Source organism: Triturus cristatus, chromosome 7 (genome assembly GCF_964204655.1).
Source record: "Triturus cristatus chromosome 7, aTriCri1.1, whole genome shotgun sequence".
Classification (NCBI taxonomy): domain Eukaryota; kingdom Metazoa; phylum Chordata; class Amphibia; order Caudata; family Salamandridae; genus Triturus; species Triturus cristatus.
The window spans coordinates 8,078,601-8,101,409 of record NC_140590.1 but is presented as its reverse complement, the minus strand read 5'-3'; the positions used below and the strand labels follow the sequence as shown (position 1 = coordinate 8,101,409).

The window sequence follows — 22,809 nt, the reverse complement described above, 5'->3', positions numbered from 1 at the left end:
CTTCATGCTGCCTGCATGAGCATTGGCATTTTCACAATAAAAGGGTTCTGCTCCTTCCCTTCCCCATTGTGCTCACTAAAACCCACATTTCTTGTCACCAACGTACCTGTGTTGCAAAATAGTCTCACCAAAAACGATAATCTCTTCTATGTTACCGCCGACCTCGATTGACCGTATGCTCCAAAGAGCGATAGGGGCAGTAACAACAGAAATTGACATTCCCGAGGGGCGTCTTTCTTTAACTCCTGACCTCTGCCCCTTGATGACAAACCAGACTCCATCCAAAAAACCCACTCCTCCCTTAACACCCACAAATAGAAATACTACAGCCTTGCCCACAACAAGAAGTCGTTTCTGAAATAGAAAATCGCGTGGGGGTGCCACCCACACCTTATGTAAGATTGGTAAGCGCAAGCAAGCAAGTAAGTAGGGGGGCACCAAAGAGTAAGAAAGCCAAAGGAAGGTGTATAACCAGTTCGATCATTCCCATTCCAGTAAGAGACGGCACTGCTGGCACACAAACCATGCTTGGAGACCTATTGGCCCAAATTAAAATTGCTCTTAAAGAAGGAATTGCACCACTAGCTGAGCGCCTATATCATTTAGAGACGCTGGGGAACACCAGGGCAGCAAATACGAGTAATGACTCTGTCCTGTCAGTGGGGAGAGGGATTGATCTTAGCTGCCAAGCAGAGATGACCAGCCCAACACTTGTGGACAGTGAAGGGATTTTTAGGAGCCAGGACTCTACTAATTCACGCGGGGCCAGCCGATCTAACACCCAAGCCAGCAAGGGAGATAAATCCGCTAAGCCGCCTCCATCAAGATCAGATCAAAAGCAGGTGCAAACCCATACTACCTGTATTTCAGCTAAGACCTTTAAGGCAGATCCCAGGTGTAACAGCCTAGCCAATACTTTGCAGGGTGGAAATAAAAATGTCATCCCTCGAACTGGGTCTAGCGAGCACAGTGAATGGTCCAGAGGAGTAGAAAGTATAGTGGGCAGCTCCGACATGACGAATCAACCAGCTGCCTCCCCATATGTGGTCGTGCTGACGGGGTACCAGTGCTTAAAAATGGCCAGCGCGAAACCTAATTAGAACTTAGGAATAAAAGCCTTTTTTGGCTGGCAAGGCACAGGCAGCTTACCTTATGATAGAGCGGGAGAGATTATTTTGGTCCTTAGAGTGGGTCGGGTGGGAACCAGCCCCAAGAAGAAGCAGGGAGACTGTGTAGTCATAAATTTTAGAAATCCTCAGACGGTAGGTAGGATTGACACAAGAGCATAGACCCAAGGAGTCACGTACCGAGATACAACCTGTATCATTAGATTATTTTTACCCACGTTCTCATCAACCAGACTGGGATACCACCTCTGTAGATTGTTAGATGTCCATCGAATAATCAGGACAACGGTCACAGGTACCCCCCTCCGAGATCCCTGCTGTTTAATGTACCAGTATGGAACAGATTTGAGGGCCTTGAAGAAGTGGACTGACAAATAGAGGGAGAGGGTAAAGTCTTCTGAGGGAGAACTACAGGGCATTATGGCGAGGTCGAGCAGCCTAGCGTAGACCAACAAGTCGAGCGTAACAGTCTTGGGAAAAGGGAAAATATGCGGGGTAAGGAAATACCAGTGTAATGGGGATTTGGTGACCGTGCAACATTAATGGAAAGGTCTCCGGATCCACCATTCTCCCCAGGGCCCATTTTCTCAAATTGCAATGAGTTGGTGGCAAAACTACCTACGGGGACCTTGGGCAACGCTTCGGGGGCTGCATTAGGAGGTACACAAACAAAAGGTAGTCATACACATGATGCTGCCAAGGGCACACACAACTCAGGGGGGGAGCTAACAGTCCTATCATGGAACGTTGCTGGCCTAAAAACAAACTATCTTGTTTGGGTTGGGGACTGTTTGTGGACCAATTTGATATTTGTTTTTTTCAGGAGACCTGGGCACACCAAGACTCGCATAGGCTGGGGTTTGCGTCATTTACCATCCCAGCCACTTCAGGAGTAAAGGGTAGACCTTCTGAGGGCCTCTGTATATGGGTAGGCTCCCACCTCGACTGCACAGCCAAACAGCTGGACTTTTTCTCCGACATCCAATGTGTAGTGCTTAGCTTCCCAACTAATTTGGGACTGTCTCTCATTAATGTCTACTCCTGTCCTGTTAGCGTGTCTAAGGAATCACCAATTTTCGATCACCTGACTTCTTTTATCCCCACTGTCCCCCCTAATACCTGGGTAATAGTGGGGGGAGATTTCAATTATCAATTTGAGCCTCTTCCTGATATAACCGACCCAACTCTTACTGAGGAGGATGCCTACTGGTCTATTCCTGAACCACAAATTCCACCAATAAAGGCTTGGTCTCCACTGGCAATTCAGATAAATGCATTTACGCTGCCCATTCTCTGAGAGCATGCAATGGCCGGACAGCCTCAGACTCACCAGGGAACTTTACTTTTAATAGAACTGGCCAAGTGTCTCTTCTTGATTATATCCTAGTGGAGACACAGCATTGGCATAGAGTTGTTGACTTTAAAGTCCTTTCCCGCCACGATCATGATCACAACGCTTTATCCCTTGTATTGGACTTACCAGACCTGGGAATTGCTCCGACTATTAGCACCACTGTAGATAGTGGGTTAACATTGGCTAACAGGGAAAGAATAAAATGGGAGGCAATACACCAGTCACCAGGGAAGCTGTCTGCGTTATATACAGCTTTAGTCCCGTACCTAATAAAATTAAGTGAACTGGTCAGAGGGGCACTCACTCCTGACTTAACTAATGAAATTGCAGCATTACCCGCAAGGATGGCATCCAAATTAACGGACGTGTTTCACCCAGAGATGCGTACCAACAGGAATAAAGCAGCCATCCACTCCTGGTTTAATGACCGTTGCCGTAAGGCTAAACAGGATCTATTGGCGGCTATCAAAGTCAACAATAAACCACTCATTAGACAAAAGAGGGTGTCGTATAAAGAGACCACACGCCTAGCAAAAGAGGAGTGGGAACTGAATAGATGGGATGATTTAAAAACTGCACTAAGCTCTAAAGACTCGAAGAGGTTCTGGTCAATAGTCAGCACGGGCAGTAGCGAGGGCAAACTTGCAGTAGAACCCAATATAGCCACAGAAGTGTGGGAAGCGCATTTTCAGGCTCTGTACAATACCAATGAAAATTTGGGCTCCTACTCCCCCTTAGTACTACCTGTGTACGGGGATAGCTGCGAAGAAGCCTCGCAGTTCACTCTGACAGAGGTGATAAAAGCGATAAATAAACTCACATCCGGCAAAGCTCCTGGACTGGATAAGATCCCGGGTGACCTTTTCCGGCATGAGCCAAAAATTTGGGGACCTTATTTACAGACACTATTCAATGCCATCTTGAAGGGTATGTCAATCTCCGAAACCTGGGCAGGGGCAGAAATAGTCCCAATTTTGAAAAAAGGTTCCCCTCTCCTACCAGCCAATTACAGACCGATTAGTCTAATTGACGTGGCACAAAAGTTTTTCGCAAGATTAAACTTTGATCGCCTACAAGGATGACCATGCGATCCTGAGCCCATATCAGGCTGGTTTCAGGAAGAACACATCTACCATTGACCAAATTTATAGATTACAACTCATACTTTGGAAAACGGTGAGAATGGAGGGTGGAAGCCTTTACGTAATTTTCGTGGACCTAAAGTCTGCCTATGACTTAGTGCCCAGAGAAAAATTGTAGAAGGTACTTATAGAAATGGGCATTCCCCCTTATTTGCTGACCATACTTGTTAGATCACACAATGCTAATTTTGCCCAGGTAAGCTGTGGAAGAAGAGGTGAAATGACATCACGGTTTCCAGTTGACAGAGGTGTAAGGCAGGGCTGTGTGCTCGCACCGACCCTGTTTTGCCTCTTTGTTAACGCATTACTGGACCAACTTACTGAGGTGAGGGGAAATAATGCACCCAAATTGGCCGGTAACAAGGTCCCCGCAATCTTGTTTGCTGATGACACCCTTTTAATGTCGAAAAACCCTTATGGGTATTCAAATGATTTTGGATTGTTATGCCATCTCTTGTAAAAAACGGGGATTGGAGATAAATACCCAAAAAACTAAGTTTATGGGTTTTAACCCACCTAAAACACTTTGTCCCAACCCCAATTTAGATGGCATTAGACTGGACAGGGTGACCGTATTCAAATCTTTAGAGGTCACCCTGACTGAAAAATATCGAGTGGGGCCCACAAATTGCTAAATCCAAACTTAAGTTAGCGCAGACATCCAGAGGAATTATCAAATTAAGAAATTCTTCCTCCAAACCTGCAGGCCCCGCAGCAGAGATTTACAAGATGCAAGCCAGAGGTGCAACATTATACGGGGCCAAACTATGGGGGTACTGCTACTGTCAAGATTTCAGTAAAGTAGAAAATAGCTTTATGAGACAAATTCGGGGCCTCTCCTCCAGCACTCCTCTCATCCCACTTCGTTTGGATCTAGGGATCAGACCCATCGGGGAGGAGATAGGATTGAAACCCCTCACGTTCTGTCGCAGATTATGGGTGACACCTGAGCTGATAGTTTATAGAACGGAACTAAAGAAGATAATGAGTATCCCTGGCATGGCAAAAATTCCCTGGTTTATTCATGTAGAAAAGGAATGTACTAGGCTGGGCAAACCAAGCTTGTGGAGTAACCCAGAGGAAGCATGCCCCTCAATCTCCCGTTCTGAACTAGTGAGTGCCTATCGAATGAGTAAGCTAGCACAGGTGTTTGGGAACCCATCCACAGGACAACTGACAGCTAAATTATTATCTCTGAAGGAGTAGTACCTATTTGAGCCTTTTCTAAATGACACCTATCCACCCCGGCAAGGAAATGATATGTTCAGTTCAGACTGGGTTCAGTTCCGCTCCGCGCCATTTCCTGTAAATGGACGGGCGCAGTCTGGAGGGAGCGCCCAGCCTGTAGCTGGGAGGAAGAGTCAGAGCTCCATGTCATCTTTTTTTGCTTAGCGTACAAATCAGCAAGGAAGTATTGGCTTGTTCTCTGTGTGGAAATTTTGGGTATGTACACTCTGCTGAGGCATTTAGAGTTTTAAAATACGACACCTGTAAACCTATCATATTTGCTGTATCGCGATTCTTGACCTCCATGTGGCGGAGGCGCTGGATGTTTATAGATAAGGCCATACAGCAATAATATTAATATTGCTCTAAAAAAAAGTAGGCTCTAGAAAGAATCCTAATTCCTTCTCTAGTTTCAATTTTCAAAAATTATTGAGGTCTGTATGTTTTTAGAAGTACAAGTCATTGTCTGATTTTATATCAGTCATAACGTGATATAATGAATTGACACTGTATGGCTATCTTAAATTTTTAAGAAAACTTATACCATCTGGCCCAATGCGGTTATTAATCGTGGGCTTTTACCAGGGCTTTGTTTTATCACGCCAGTGCCTCGGTCCTTGTAATCATCCAGTTCACATAATTTTAGAAAATTATTGTATATAGATGAAGGGTCAGTGCAAACTTTTCTTCTATTGTTAGAAGTACGGATGTGCTGTAACCAGATGTTCTAGGCATATGAGCTGCAGATCACACACTTAGCATAGATCGCCATCTGGTGTTGGGTCTGGATGTTTGCACTTGTTTTGTCCTGGAAAGTCTTTGGAAGTCACGAGATAGGGGACTCCTCCTTTGGATCATAGTGCGCATGGGCAACGGCTCCATCCTCAGATTTTTTTTTTCCGCCATCGGGCTCGGATGTGTTTCTCGCACTCCAGTTCGGAACAGTTACCGATTCCATTTTCGACGCGCAATCCTTCACCCTTTCAACGGTAGTGTCTTGATCGTGAACCCTAATCGTCGCGCATCTCTCCAAGTCGAAGTCTTCGATTCCGGTTGTCGACGAAGGCCTTTGGGCCTACCTGGGCCTTAGCATCTGGCTCATGGAAAGGACACCATTCAAGAAGTGTCCTCAATGTGGGTCGAAGTTTATCCACACCGATCTGCATGAGGTGTGTAACCTCTGCTTGTCACCGGAGCACGAGGCCAGAGACTGTCCAGCTTGTGCCTCTTTCCGCTCCAAGAAGACCATTCGGGATCGGCGAGCTCGGAGGACCATGGCTCGCTCATCGGCATCTATCCCCGACGACATTTTCCAAGAGGGCGTCGATGTACCGGAGCGGGTTGAAGGCGGCCTCGGAAGACGATGACTTCGATGTCGAAGAAATCACTCTGGTGCAGAGGGTCATAAATAAAGACGTCGACCCCGACCCCCTCCATACATCGAAAAAGGCTTCGGTCACACCTTCACCTTCGGGTCCAGGTGCACACCGACACACTGCTTACCACGCCTCACCCTCGGGCCCGGCAAAGAAGCCTACCACGCCTTCAGGCGACTCGGGCCTCGAGTCAGCCTGCTAACAGTGCCGAAACTCAATCTTCAGTAGCAAAAAGACAATGTCTCAACTGGTCAATCATGTAAAGGGACCATTAGATATTGGAATTAATCATATTGAACAAGGAAAGGACAAGGGAGACCAAGGAGAGGGTAAAAGGTTGTTATTTGTAGATAGAAGCACATAAAACTAAATTACAGTAACCATAACAACCATGTGAGCACTGGGGGTGTAGTGGTGAGTGACACAAGTGTGAGGGAGCAACGTGGGGCGGCACAGGGTAAATGAACAATGGGGGTCAAACAAGGTATTTACAAAATGTTAACAGTTACAAACATCATTTCATTATTCGAGAATGACCCTTTTCAATGCCGCAATTGGCGTTGTAGAGTCGACGTCGTTTCGACCTCTTTAGCTTGAGGTCATCATCAGGACTAAGGTTACACACGAATCAATAGGTACTTCTATAGAAATAGGAGGAAAGAAGGGAAAGTAAATGGTAGTGGGACCCAGAGGAGTGAATTGCTATATACTAGAATGTGGGAGAGGGGTTACCTGCTGGCATGGAGGGGAGGGTTGAAACTCAATTTTCGGCACCGAAAAAGAAACCACCCTCCTCTTCCGTGTCGACCTCTACTTTCACCTTCAAGCCCTTGACACCGAAAACAACGAGCACCGACTCGCTGGTACCGAAAAAACACTCAGAGCTGACCAAGAGGCCACTCCCCAAGAGTTTGGACTCGGACTCTTCGGAGCCGAAAAAAGCATCGGAACCAAAAAAGCATACAGGGACTACTAAACAACACGGGTCCAAGCCCAAAGACACTCAGGAGCCGGTGCCAAAAAAGCCCCCAGAACCGAAACAGTCGGCGCCAAAAAACCAAACTTCATCAGAAGAGCTTTTTCGACCAGACCCTGCACAAAAAACTCTTGTTAAAGACCCTAAAACTGGTCAATTGACACTAAGTTCCAGGAAAAGACCACTGGACAAGCCAACACCTGCTCCACCTCCTAAGAGGAGGGACATTGCTACATCCCCTCTTAGAGTCCCTTCTCCACCTCCTCCACCACCACCTCCTCCTCCCCCACCACCTCGTTCTCCTACACCATCTCCTACACCAGTAGACGATGAAGACGCCTCTGATGACACAGGGAGAGGTGCGGACGATGTGCCACTAGGGGATTCCAGTCCACCTGATTCCCCTGACCCCTGGGATGACTATAATACACCTGATGTCCCTAATCTCCCTCAAGATGATATCTACCCCTCTAGGCCTTCCCCACCAGTGGATACCATGGGCTTCAATCAGCTCGTACACTGAGCTGCCCTGTACCACGGGGTCGACCAAAACACACCCCGTGGAGGAGGATTTCTTGTTGGACACTTTCGACGCCACCCAAAGGTCTACATCTACTTTATCCATGCTCAAAGGAGTTAAGCATGCTCCTGATGTATTTAAAGATCCTGTTAGGGCTCGAGTCGTCAACCCTCTCATAGAGAAAAAATAAAAGCTGCTCCTACAGACCCAGCTTACATTAAGGGACCTGTTCCATTAGACTCCATGGTGGTATCCAATGCCAGAAAGAGGGCTCACACTCAGACATCAGGTGACGCAGCCCCACCCGACAAAGAGTCTAAACTCTTGGACGCCTCCGGCAAGAGAACAGCCTCACAAGCAGCTAACATATGACGCATCGCCAACTCTCAGGCCCTGCTAGCCAGATACGATAGGGCACACTATAACGTGTTAGAGTCCCGCACAAATACAAAAACAAAGCCAATGACCTCATACAGGAGTGTAAACTAATTACCAATACCTCCATCCGTTGCGCTCCCGATGTGGCAGATACCGCTTCCAGAGCTGTAAATACACGTGTACTTTTGCGTAGGCACGCTTGGCTACGCATTTCAGGCTTTAAGCCTGAGGTACAAAGTTCGATCCTGAACCAACCATTCGAGCAAGAGCACCTCTTTGGCTCTAATGTAGACTCATCCCTGGAGAAAATTAAAAAGGACACGGACACAGCCAAGTCAATGGGAGCCTTGCAATCGCAAGCTCCCAGACTTTCTTTTCGTCGCTCCTCCTACAAAGGCAACTCCAGAGGCTACTCAGACAATCCCTCCACCTCTTACAAGGCTCCCACCCAGTCCACCTTCACCAGAGGTTACCAGAGAGGAGGTTATAGAGGCAACAATAACAATGGCAGAGGCAAGACTAACAACACCCGCTCTGCCTCCACCCCTACCCAATGACTTCCCTCTGCTTCCCCCGGACCATTCCACTCCTGTTGGGGGAAGACTACAACAGTTCCTTCCTGTCTGGACCAACATCACCACCGACAGGTGGGTGCGACAAATAGTTCAATCTTGGTACTGTCTCGAACTTACCTCTACCCCCCCAAACATACCACCCAAACAGCGTCTATTGTCACAGGAACATTTATCACTGCTAAAGCAGGAGGTAATCTCCCTCCTACAAAAGAATGCAATAGAACTGGTTCCCCTGTGCCAACAAAACACGGGAGTTTACTCCCTCTATTTTCTCATACCAAAGAAGGACGGCTCTCTGAGACCTATTTTAGACCTCAGACCCCTAAACCTATACATACATTCAGACCATTTCCACATGATTACACTTCAGCAGGTTCTTCCTCTTCTTTCACAGGGCGACTTCCTTGCTACCATAGATCTCAAGGACGCCTACTTCCATATTCCTATTCACGCAGCTCACAGGAAGTATCTCAGGTTTGTAGTGGACGGGCAGCACTATCAATTCAAAGTACTCCCATTCGGTGTTACAACAGCACCAAGGGTATTCACCAAGTCTCTAGCGGTAGTAGCAGCCCACTTAAGAAGACAACACATTCACGTATTCCCATATCTCGACGACTGGCTCATAAAAGCCAGCTCATACAACCAGTGTGTACATCACACTCACATCCAACTACTCCACGACCTGGGGTTCACAGTAAACCACACCAAGTCTCATCTGCAACCGTCCCACACACAATACCTCGATGCTATGATAGACACCTCAAGCGTGCTAGCCTATCCCACTCCAGCCAGGATAGCAAGCATGCAGGCTCTCCTGCCCAAATTTTAACCTCAACACTTGCTTCCAGCTCGAGTGTTCATGCAACTCATAGGGATGATGGCCTCCTGCATAGTTATAGTGCCTCACGCAAGACTCCAGATGTGTCCGCTACAGGAGTGCTTAGCACGCCAATGGAACCAGGCTCAAGGTCAGCTAACAGATCTGGTGTTGGTAGACTATCACACTCATCGCTCTCTGCAGTGGTGGAACACCAAGAACCTTTCCAAAGGGCAACCGTTCCTAGAGCCAGTTCATCAAATTGTCATGACAGCGGGCGCATCGCTCTCCGGCTGCGGAGCTCACCTATTACATCACACCATGCGGGGCAGATGGAGACCTCAACCAAAGTTACTCCACATCAACCACCTGGAGTTACTAGCCATATTCCTAGCCTTAAAAGCATTCCAAAAGCAAATATCAGGCAAAGCTGTCTTAGTCCTCACGGACAACATGACAGCCATGTACTGCATACAAAAACAAGGCGGGACACACTCTCTGCAGCTCTCTCAGCTAGCACAGAGCATATGGAGATGGGCTATACCTCGGAATATTTTTCTCCTAGCCCAATAAGTCCCAGGTGTCCAAAACACCATTTCTGATCTGTTAAGACGTCAAATACAACAGATCCACGAGTGGGAACTTCATCCGCAAGTTCTTCCGCCGTTCTTTCAAATATGGGGGCAACCACAGATAGACCTTTTCGTCACCGCCAAATGCCCAAGCTTCGCCGCCAGATATCCACACCCATTGTCCAAAGGCAATGCGATATGGATGAATTGGTCATGCAGATTTGCGTACGCTTTTCCGCCTCTCCCACTCATTCCACTGGTGACCTGACCTGACCTAGTCAGAGCCGGTCGCTCCTCCCGCCGCGTGGCCCACCCCGAGTGTGCCCGGGATCCGCTTGCCGCTGCCAAGTTTGTATCTGCCCCTGTAATTGTTCACTGCTCATTTACATCGTCTACTGTTGTACCAGTATTGTGCCTGTAACTGTTTTCCTTTCATTTGCATCGTCAACTGTTGTACCCCTGTGCCCCTGTCCTTGCTCCCAGTGTTGCGCCGTATTGTTTCTGCCCCCTGCCCTCAGTATTGTTTTGTGATCCTGCATTTGTTTTGTGATCGTTCGCATCGTTGTGCCCCTGATCGTTCCTGTGCCCCACCGCCGTTTTCTACCGCTGACCCACCCTGCTCCCTGCCGCTGCTCCCCCGCGGCCCCACCCCCGTTCCCTCCAGCATCACCGCTCCCCTCCCCACTCGCCACCCCGCTCCCGCCTCCCAGCTGCTCCTCCCTCGCTCCGCCCCCCCCCCCCACTCTCCATTTATGGCAGAGTCAGCGCGTGCGCGCAGCGTTCACGCGCAGCGGGTGCGCCAAAGGCAAGCCCGTCTACGCCCGTCCGTGCCTGGACCGCGCCCAGCGCCAGACCCCCTGGCCCCCGCAGACGCCAGCCCACCCGCCGGACGTACGACGCCGCCACCCTCAACGCACTCGACTCTGGCCGGCTCCTCGGCTGCCACCGAGCCACCCCAGGACGCACCCACGGACCCTTCACCTGCCAACCCTGCAAGTTCTCCTGCATCCGGACCTGCACTGCACCCGCACCTGCCAAGCCGAGCACCAACAGCAACCACCTGAAGTGCATCCTGCTCATCACCCGCTCCATCCACAGACATGCCGTGGAACTATGGAACCTGCTCGACACCACATCTCCGGACGTCGCCTTCCTCACGGAAACATGGATGAACGCCTCCTCAGCGCCCGACATCGCCATAGCCATCCCGGACGGATACAAGATCACCCGAAGGGACCGCGTCAACCAGACAGGAGGAGGCATCGCCATCATCCACAAGAACACCATCCGCATCACGACCAGCTCCGACGACCTCCTCACAGCCGCCGAACACCTTCACTTCCATATACACACTGACCCCAAGACCACACTCAGAGGCACCCTCATCTACAGACCCCCAGGACCCCGCACACAATTCAACGAAGACATCGCAGACTTCATCAGCCCACACGCCCTCCCCTCCGCCGACTACATTCTCCTAGGGGACCTCAACTTCCACCTGGAGAATAACAACGACAACAACACCACCACCCTGCTGGACAACCTCACCAACCTCGGACTCAAGCAACTGGTGAACACCCCCACCCACTACGCCGGACACACGCTCAACCCAATCTTCTCCTCCAGCAAGTACATCTCCTTCAGCCACTCCACCGGACTCCACTGGACAGACCACAGCTGCGTCCACTTCAGCTTAAGAAAGACCACGACCCACCACCTCCCGCAACAGGTTCCCCGCAGGAGCTGGAACAAGATCACCACCTCTCCACATCACTGAACCAGAACCCTCCCGCCAGATCAACGGATCCCAACCAAGCAGCCAACAAACTCACACAGTGGATCACCAACTGCGCTCACGACCTCGCACCGCTGAAAAACCATCCCAGCAGGCCCGGAAGCAAGAATGCCTCCTGGTTCAACGACGACCTCAAGAACTCCAAGAAGAACTGCCGCACCCTCGAGAAAGCCTGGCGAAAAAACCCGACCACAGACAACATGACCGCCCTCAAGCACGCCACCTGCAAACACCACCAGCTGATCCACACCACCAAGAAGTCAGCATTCAAGGATCGACTAGACAACATGGCACACAACAGCAAGGAACTCTTCAGCATCATCAAAGAGCTCTCCAACCCCAGCGCCGGAAACAACATCACCACAGCAAGATCGCAGACATACACAACAGCTTCGGCGAACAGTCCACGCACCCTACCACAGAACCAACGCCCCCCACCATCACCCTCCGCGCCTGGACCCCAGTCAGCACCGAAGACACCATCCGCACGATGAACACCATCCACTACAGATCGCCAACCGACCCATGCCCCCACCACGTCTTCAACAAGGCCGACTCCTTCATCGCACCCCATCTCCGGGACATCATCAACTGCTCCTTCAACACCGCCACCTTCCCAGAAAGCTGGAAGTATGCCGAACTCAGCGCCCTCTTGAAGAAACCTTCAGCAGATCCCACCGACCTCAAGAACTACCGCCCCATCTCGCTCCTCCCCGTTTCCTGCCAAAGTCATCGAGAAGACCGTCAACAGACAGCTTGCCGCCTTCCTCGAGACGAACGGATCCCTCGACCACTCACAGTCCGGATTCTGAGCCAACCACCGCACAGAGACCGCCCTCATCGCACCCACTGACAACATCCGAACCCTGCTCGACAGCGGGGAAACAGCGGCCCTCATCCTCCTGGACCTCCTCCGTAGCGTTCGATACTGTCTGCCACCGCACCCTAGTACAACGCCTCAGCAACGTCGGAATCCAAGAGAAGGCACTGGAGTGGATCATCTCGTTCCTCGCCGGAAGAACCCAGAGAGTCCGCCTCCCCCCGTTTGGTGGCCTCGGATCTGAAGTCATCTGCGGCGTACCACAAGGATCATCACTCAGCCCCACCCTCTTCAACGTCTACATGAGCCCCCTCGCAGCCATCGCACGCCAACACAACCTCAACATCATCTCCTACGCCACCCAGCTGATCCTCTCCCTCACCAAAGACCCTGACACCGCCAGAACCAACCTACACGAAGGGATGAAAGAAATAGCCGAGTGGATGAAGAACAGCCGCCTGAAACTGAACTCAGACAAGACGGAAGTCCTCATCCTTGGATCATCACCCTCTGCCTGGGACGACTCCTGGTGGCCCCCGGCCCTAGGCAGCGCACCCAAACCAACGGACCATGCACGCAACCTGGGCTTCATCCTGGGCTCCTCCCTCTCGATGACCAGACAAGTCAACGCCGTCTCATCATCTTGTTTCAACATCCTACGCATGCTCCGAAAGATCTTCTGATGGATCCCCAACGAAACCAGGAAGACGGTCACCCAAGCACTCATCGCCAGCCGACTGGACTACGGTAACACCCTCTACACCGGTACCACAGCCAAACTACAGAAAAGACTCCATCGCATCCAGAACGCCTCCGCACGACTCATCCTGGACATCCCCTGACACAGCCACATCTCCGGACACCTGAGAGACCTGCACTGGCTCCCCGTCAGCAAGAGAATCACGTTCCGTCTCCTCACCCACGCACACAAGGCCCTCCACGACCTGGGCCCCAGGTACCTCAACAACCGCCTGACCTTCTACACTCCCACCTGCCAACTGCGATCGACCAGTCACGCATTCGAAGAGACACCATGGGAGGAAGATCCTTCTCCTACCTGGCAGCCAAGACGTGGAACTCCCTCCCCATCCACCTCCATCGTACCCAAGACCACCTCTCCTTCGGGAAGCAACTCAAGACCTGGCTGTTCGAGCAGTAGCGGACCCCCCCCCCCCCCCCCAGCGCGCTATACAAATTTCTTGATTGATTGATTGATTGGTGGTGTGCAACACTCACGGACTCTCATTCTAGTTGCTCCAACTTGGGCCAGACAACCGTGGTACACCACATTACTGGAACTGTCCGTCGTTCCGCACCAAAAATTACACCTCTCACCACGCCTCTTAACCCAGAACCATGGAGAGATCAGATACCCGGACCCAGCTCAGCTTAACCTTGCGATCTGGCTCCTGAGGTCTTAGTTTGGTTACCTTGATCTTCCCCCTGACTGTATGAACGTCATTAGAGAAGCTAGATGTCCCACCGCTAGAGCCTGCTATGCAGCCGAGTGGAAGCGAGTTGTGATATATTGTCACACAAATCAATCCCCTAGATGTCTATCCAACACATCATAGGGTACCTACTACACCTACAAAGGTGCAACTTAGCCTATACGTCTATTAGACTGCACCTTGCTGCCATAGCAGCATACCTACAAAATAGACAACACTTATCACTTTTCAGGGTACCTGCCATCAAAGCCTTTATGGAAGGCCTTAAAAGGATAATTCCTCCCAGAGTTTCACCCTCGCCTGTGTGGAATTTAAACATTATTCTCACAAGACTAATGGGCCCTCCTTTTGAACCTCTACATAAATGTGAGCTTCAATTCCTAACATGGAAAGTTGCTTTCCTAGTGGCCATTACTTCTCTTAGGAGAGCTAGTGAGCTACAAGCACTAACTATCCAGGAACCTTTCTTGCATATCCATCATAATAAGGTTGTTCTACGAACTAATCCTAAATTCCTTCCAAAAGTCATTTCTACCTTCCACCTCAGTCTGTAGAGTTGCCCATATTTTTCTCGCAACCACAAACAGTTGCAGAAAGAGTTCTTCATACTTTAGATGTTAAAAGGGCACTGCTTTATTACATCGAGAGAACACAACCCTTTCGTAAGACCAAACAACTTTTTGTGTCTTTCTCACCACCACACAAGGGCAACCCCATATCAAAGTCTGGGATATCTAGATGGATCGTTAAATGCATACAAATTTGCTACCACAAAGCAAAACATACTTTATCTGTTCCTTCTAAAGCCCACTCTACACGTAAAATAGGGGCTTCAATGGCATTTTTAGGGAACATTCCCTTAGATGACATTTGCAGAGCAGCTACATGGTCAACACCGCACACATCCACAAAACACTATTGTGTGGATGTGCAAACAAAACAACAAGCTAGTGTGGGCCAGGCTGTCCTCAAAACACAATTTCAAACTACTGCAGCAGATATTGGTAGTCGCCGCTAGGGATGGGTACAGCTATACAATCTATGCACAGTGTGTAATCTGCAGCTCATATGCCTCAATCTGGAAATGCTACTTACTAGTATGCATCTGTTCTTGGCATGTAGAGCTGCAGACCTACACACGCCCACCCACCTCCCCGGCTACCTGTATCTGTTCCAGTATTATCTTATTTAGATACAGCATACGTGGGCATCTTTCCTGTGTTCTTACAAAGCTCCATCATTTCACTACTGGCGAAAAACATTCTGAGGATGGAGCCGATGCCCATGTGCACTATAATCCAAAGGAGTCACCTATCTCGTGACTTCAAAAGAGTTTCCAGGACAAAACAAGTGCAAACATCCGGGCCCAACACCAGATGGCAATCTATGCTCAGTGTGGATCTGCAGCTCTACATGCCAAGAACAGATGCATACTGGTAAGTAGCATTCCCCTTATGCAAACAAGCATGGCAATCATTGTATACGTCATGAATTTTAATTTATTTTATGCACGCTTTTATGGTTGTCTGACCGAAATAAAGTTTTCATGATGATGATAGTGAAAGCAACATTCTCTAGGAAGACTCCACATTTTCTATGGTAGGATTACAGACATTCAGGCGACAATTGCCTGGATTAGTGTTCCAGCAGTTGTAAGTCGTTAGATGTGGAAAGAAATCTCCATAGTTTTAGATTGAGCGTTCTACACCGCGCATGCAAGGTTTGTGCGAGACATATTGTGGGCTTACCAATAGCATACGGATCTTGGAGCCTGTCCAGTGCTCACCATTGGTTTGGTTTCCTGTCACTCATTTGCTACCTTCTTATTCATTTCCTAGCTGGTCAGTCTTGTATTAGTCCCTCCCATGGAGCATAGCCTCATTGCAATCTTTTGATTGGCTTGCTTCTAGGCTTTTAAACTTCCACTGCTAGATTTTCAAGCGCTACTTTTTATTCTGGCTTGAGCACTAAATGGAAGTGCATATGTTTTTCAGCTGTCTCCCTTGTATACCTCTCGCTCCATGCACCCAGGGTTGCTGTCTGTGCCCCATGTGCTTTTTCACACACATGATGCCTTACCCACTGATTTCTTTCTGGCCCATTTTCTTCTCCACTGCCCACTCCATCTGGCTCACATGTTTCTACTCCTCCCCTTAATGTTGCTTCCCACCTACGCCCACCTACTCGCTCCCATTGCTTGTCCTCCCCTCCGCACCCTCCATTTTCCTTCCCCTACTCAAAAAAACCTTTTTTTATTTGCCAATCCGAATCAGTAAATAAAATTGCTCACGCAGCGCACTACAAAATGTGAACAGAAGCGTCCTAGCAGCTTTTTTTAACTTTGTTTTTTTTCTTCTTTTTCAGCCCTGCTGCACTCATGCATGCGGTGCAGCAAGGCTAAAAATCATTGCCAAAGCCAATGGGTTTTAAAGGTGCGACCTGTTGGCTTTGCCAACTTTTATTCATTACATCTTCCGGCTACAGGAGATGCTGATGCACGATCGTATGTGTGTTTTCAAAATGTAACTTTTTTGTTTTTGACATGATTGAATCCATTTTTGGCCAATTAGGCCAGCAAGAAAGTGAGCCTAGAAGTGTGGGTATTTTCGTCACCAAACTCACACGATGATCTGATATTCACAAGGGTGCTGCTGGTTTACGACGGATACCGGCGTGGGCATTGAAAGTTTAGCACAGATGTCCCCAATGATACTGCTGCGTAAGACCAATACCTCTGGGAGAAGCTGCTGGTGTAGGACTGATACCCACTGGGATGCTGCAGCGGGGGACTGATACGCATATTGGCTCTGCAGTGTTCAGCTGATACCCACTGTAACGCTGCAGGTTTATGGTTGATGCTCTAGGCTTGTCCTTGTTCCTTCTTTGTCCCCCTTTCCCCACCTCTTTTGTAGGATTAATCCCACATCTTTTCCTGCCCTAATGCCCTCCTATCCCTTGCACTCTTCCTCAATCCCGGCGTCTGTTTTCAATCTTACACCGTGTTGGACCTGTCAGCTCTAGGGTGGTCTCCCCATTTATTTTTTTGATCGTGCCTCATTTTTTCCACCCTCATTTTTATGTTGGACTAGGTCTCCGGGCGCCTTTTCATTGCCAATCAGTGTTAAGGTGCAGGTGCTCCCTTCTCCCAAGGTGGCTGCCACAGACCCCTGCTACTGCAGAGTGGTCTTTCATAGTAGCACCCTAGCTGCCAGGAGCTGGCTGGAACCCCACAACAATGTTGCGACACCAGCCCGCCTTTTTGTCCCATAGGTAGAATGGGGAAGCTCCTGGAATGTGCTGGAACATTCTAGAAGGGAGGTGTGGTTTTACTTTTGCCACCTTGGCTAGAAGTCACCTGACCTAGGCCTACTTAAGTGAGGGAGGGAACTTTTTGTAGTTAGTTGGCCAGTGGGGTAAAGCAGAGCTGGAGAATCCACGCAGGAGTGTAGGCGGTAGGGCCTAGCCAGGGACTTATGCCTCTGAGAGTGACAGGATTTAGGTGCTACCTCTTAAGTGAGTGAGGGACCCTGTGAAACCCACTGATCTTGCCCAGCAGTAGGAGGACCCCGGACACCTCTGCCCAGCCTGACTAGGAAGGACCTAGTCGCCAACTCACTCCCTACCCCCCTTTGTAACAGAACCTCTTAAGGGCGCCAGATACATCTGCGCCATCAAGACTTCATACAACCACTGAGTACAGACGCTGAATGCTGAGACTGCGTGTCCAGCCCGAACCCTGAAATCATATGCCTGCGCTCCCTGACCTGGCCTGGGACCCCCGGCAGCGTGTTCCGCTGAGCGCGGAGCTCCCTAACTTGATTTGAGCCCCCCCCCCCCCCGTGGCGGGAAGCGAAGCGCGCTCACCGCTGCGGCCCGGTGCCCGGAAGAAGTGCCCTTCAGTGTCACAAGGCCCGCGGAGAAGCCCGGGGCCCCGTCGCTGCCGTTGCAGCTGTGGGAGAAGGTGCACGAGGCCGTGGACGAGTTCCCCCGTCGCCGCCGGAGCGGACGCCCTCTGACGTCGAGATCAAGGTAAGCCCGGAGGCTGGAATTGACCCCGGTGCGCCCCCTACTGGTTGGGAGCCACACCGCACCCTGAGCCCGGGTTCCCTCTCCGTGGGAGTCCCCCTGGTCCCCACGACAGAGAGACCCCGCCGAGGGATCCTTTCCTTGTTCCACCTTGACTGTACTGGAGCGTGGTGCCCTACGAACTGCACCGGAGCACGAGAGACTCGCTCCGCAAGACCTGTTGCGCTCCATGCTAAATGCTCCATGTTGAAATATTCACTGCTACTGATTACGAGTAGCGCTCTGTTCTACATGCTCCGTTTTGAAGTATTAATTGTCATTGATTACGGGTAGCGCTCTGTTCTACATGCTCCGTTTTGAAGTATTAATTGTCATTGATTACGAGTAGCGCTCTGTTCTACATGCTCCGTTTTGAAGTATTCATTGTCATCGATTACGAGTAGTGCTCTGGGCTAGATGCCCCGTTCTGAGGTAGTCACCGCTTAGCGCGCATAGCGCTGTAGTCACCCCTAAGGCGCTACAGGTAGCTGAAACCGCAGCAAGCCCGCGAGGTCTGTCCTGGGTCCCTGCACGCCCCCAGGAGTGGCGTTGCGTTCCCCACACCCTACTAAGGGGAGTCAGACGCACGAGGGTGGCCTAGGGCCTTCAGCGAACCTACGAGTGAATAACGTGCTGGGGAAAGTGAAGCTTGCATGTACATCTCATTGAATTGCATTTATATCTCATGCAGTGCCGATATATTTCATGAATTGCATTTATAGTATGAACTGCATTTATATCTCATGACTGGCATGTACATCTCAATGAATTGTATTATAAGCTTATGAATTGCACTATCTCATGAACTGCATCTAGCGCGACCTGCTTGGATAAACTTGAGTATTTGCATAATTTATACAGTGTGGCGTCCCTTATTGTGTGTGTTCCCCGTTCCATGAGAGGTGCGTGTTGTATGGTTGCTTTACACACAGACCTTTGGGTGCCCAGCCGCTCGTGTCACGTTACCGCCATAGGGACTGGTGACCCCGGTTTCCTACACACACTCTCTCGTGTATTCCCTGCATGTCATTTTATTTTGTGCTAATTCTTCCTATGTCGGCTTATTGCAGTCCTAGTGGTGTAATCTCTTCCTCCGAGTCTCTCTTCTCTTCCGCAGTCTCTCATATATCCGGCCTCTCCAGTTCTTTTGTATTGATCTGTTCTGTGTCACTTTATTGCAGCCCTTGTGGTGTTCTCTCTTTCTCTCTCTCTCTATCTCTCTTCTCCTCTGCAGTCTCTCTCATATCCCGCCCTCTCCAGTTCTTTTGTATTGATCTGTTCTGTGTCACTTTATTGCAGCCCTTGTGGTGTTCTCTCTATCTCTCTTCTGCTCTGCAGTCTCTCTCATATCCCGCCCTCTCCAGTTCTTTTGTATTGATCTGTTCTGTGTCACTTTATTGCAGCCCTTGTGGTGTTATCTCTTTCTCTCTCTCTCTCTCTCTCTCTCTCTTCTCCGCAGTCTCTCTCATATCCCGCCCTCTCCAGTTCTTTTGTATTGATCTGTTCTGTGTAACTTTATTGCAGCCCTTGTGGTGTTCTCTCTTTGTCTCTCTCTCTCTCTCTCTCTTCTCCTCTGCAGTCTCTCTCGTATCCCGCCCTCTCCAGTTCTTTTGTATTGATCTGTTCTGTGTCACTTTATTGCAGCCCTCATGCATTTCTGTCTTTTCCCCACAGGTTCTGTAGACAGTAACTGGGTTGTTGGCGCCTCCCTGGAGAAGAAGCTGCCACCTCTGCCTTTAACATTAGCCATGGGCGCCTTCTTGAACCACAAAAAGAACAAATTTCAGTGTGGCTTTGGTCTAACGATCGGTTAAATATGAACTGCTGCTAGACTCCACGCCATCCCTTGAAAATCGTACTTTTTTGTTTTTTTAATCTTTATTTTTTTATGACCTGTGCACACTGATCCAAGCCTGTTGTGCAGAACAGTGGATGACGTGAACCAGACTGTGTTACGGTGAAGCTCAACGCTGTCCAGAAGACGCACTTGGTTTTTGCAGGGATTCAAGCATTGCTACAGCTGGCTCCGTGCAATCTGAACCGAGATGCAGCTGAGGTCTAAGCTCGGGGGACAGCATTCGTAAATATCCCAGCCACACCGTCCTTGCTTTCCTCTACCTCTTCCAGGGCAGCTTTTCTTCATCTCTTGCCCAGTGATAGCGTTGTCTGCTCCCCCGGAGGGTCCTCAGGCTGCCTGCCTTTCATTCACTCAAGGTCCTTCAAGGCTGCTGCTGCTTGGGAGGGTGGGGATTGGCAACGGTTGCTTTACCTGGTTCCGCAGCCAGTTTGCTGTACTTTAACACATGGCCTCGTTGGTTAGCCGGCACCACCAGGTCTTGAGAGGAGGAGTCAGGGCAGGGGTTGTATTCGTAAAGTCTTTTCTTTGTCTGGATATTGTCTCACTGGAATCTTTGGAAGATTCTGCCATCTTCACTATGCCTGACCAGGGTTCTGCTCCTCCTCCCCCCCATTGTGCTCACTAAAACCCACATTTCTTGTCTCCAAAGAGCCTCAATCCCTGGACAGATCTCCCCCGGTGACCGACGTCTTGTGGCTAGAGGACCAGATTCGAGTCCCATGTATCTCTCTTGTGCCATTTCTGGGATTGTGTGTTCTCTGCATTGAACAGCAAAGAGCGCTGTGGATTTAGGAATGCTCTTGCATGCTCTGGTTTTATACTGCGGTCTTCTTTTAGCCCTGTATCTGTGACAATGTGAGCTCCAAGAGGAATACCTCACATTTTTTGGAGGCGGATTCTGGGTCGTACCTTGTAGGGTTAAGCATTAAGAGTGAGCTGAAAGAAGGAGACCCTAACCCCTCACTGTGCGTATCCTTGACCTCCACCTCCTTCTTGAGCAGAAAGATAGTTGTTCCAGGCTTCATCCATGCTGTCTGAAAGGCTCATCGTTTGGTTTCCACCACAACAAGTCTTGTTTCTTCCCATAGTCGCCAGCAAACGAAGACCTAATAATGTGGGAGATGCAAGGAACTGACTTGTTCCTCTTGTATACGCCGACCTCGCACTGCCCCAGAGACCAAATTGAAAATTATCTGTCTCTTCGTACGGAAGTAGCCACAGAATGGAAACACTCCTTGCAGGTCATGCCTGGCCCTCATGCTTCTGAAGTGGAGATTCCATTGTGTGCCGTGCAAATCTTCATTTTCGATCTGTGTGTGGCCCACTGCAAGCTCTTGGAGCGTCTGTACAATTTCCTAGGGTTCCCTACTTGTCCAGCACCACTAAGACTGGGCCTATGATCCCTTCCCTAGAGTACCTCCGGAGGGATCGCTCCCCTTCTACCTCTGTATGAGGAAGCTGGGCATAAGACCCCATCCCTAGAGCCCCCACAGAGGGATCACTCCCCACTTATCTCCGTATGATGAACCTGGATGTAATATCCCCTCCCTAGAGCCCCCACGGATGGATCGCAACCCTCCTACCTCTGTATGACGAAGCAGGGAGTAAGATCCCCTCCCCATGGCCCCACGGAGGGATATGACGAAGCTGTGCCTTTTCATCTCCTGCAATAGTTAAGGTCCTCTCTGGCCTCTTTCTGAGCGTGGGGGAGGATCACCTTTGTTTGTCAGTCTTAGAGCATGTGTTCCTACTCGTTGAGGTTTCTTCAGGTTCTGCTTTCATTGGGCTCTTACGTGTCCGGGAGGATGACATTGGGACCTATGAGCGTGGACCAGGTTATGCACGTACTGTGACGGATTAAAGGTGAAGCTTCCCAGATGCATTTTAAGAGATTTCATTTTACTTCTGCTGAGCTCCTGTGAGTAGGTGGGTCCAGTCTTGATGAGGGACTTTCAGGGTTGTGCTGATGGTGTCCGAATGCATGTGAGCCAGAAGTGAAACCTTCACTTGGGAATGCAACACCTTCTGATCAGTGTTGCATCTGCAGTGCGACCCCTTCCCCCAGTATGCGGACCTCTGCCCCGGTGGCATCTGACCAGGAGGGCACTTTCTCCGAGTGCACCTGGTCCTTGTGACCCGCAGATGCTATTGGTGCTCTGCCTGCGGCCTCCGTTCGGAGGCCTCAAATGTAAATCATGTTTATAAGTTATGGAAAGGTAGCTCTTTTACAGAAAACAAACTACATGGATGTTTGGAAGCCAACTGGCTTCAATAAATATAAATACCTTACAGTTGTTTTGCCACCATTGTTTGTTTCCCCCTTGTAACATCCACTGCATGTCCTGCTCCAAAGTTGTGCAAAAGGCTCCCATGGTGGGAGCTTTTTAGAGGAGGAAAGTAACAGCAATCCTGTTGGAGGTTTCAAGAAGGTATAAGGCCTGGGAAGTCTGGCTTACCCTGTGTGAGCTGCATGTATTGGTCTAGCAAGCATGCTGCCTCAGGTCTCCAAAGGGTGCTCTGGTTAACTTTGTGTGAGCTGTGTAACATGCTGTAATCTAGGGGTGGAAGCATGATGACCTGTGGCTCCTCTACACTTGAGCCGTGTAACTTTGTGGGCTCTATGGCCCATTCTGCTCTAGGGCTTGAAGCACGCTGACCTGAAGCTCCTCTACAGGGCTCTTTAGTTAACCACGTGTGCCGTGTAACTGTGTGAGCTGTTTGGCACATGCGTCTCAAGGGCTTGAAGCACGCTG

At 49.8% G+C, this 22,809-nt stretch overlaps 1 protein-coding gene across 1 annotated transcript in view; it reads left to right on the top strand.

Moving 5' to 3' along the window:
- The window catches only part of TOMM40 (translocase of outer mitochondrial membrane 40), a 306,671-nt gene extending 284,324 nt beyond the window's left edge, over window positions 1-22,347 (top strand). The window contains exon 10 of the mRNA XM_085615475.1: window positions 19,873-22,347. Coding sequence (XP_085471601.1) covers window positions 19,873-20,012 — 140 coding nt within the window. The 3' untranslated portion in view covers window positions 20,013-22,347. The remainder of the gene's footprint in view (window positions 1-19,872) is intronic.
- The last annotated feature ends 462 nt before the right edge of the window (window positions 22,348-22,809 follow it).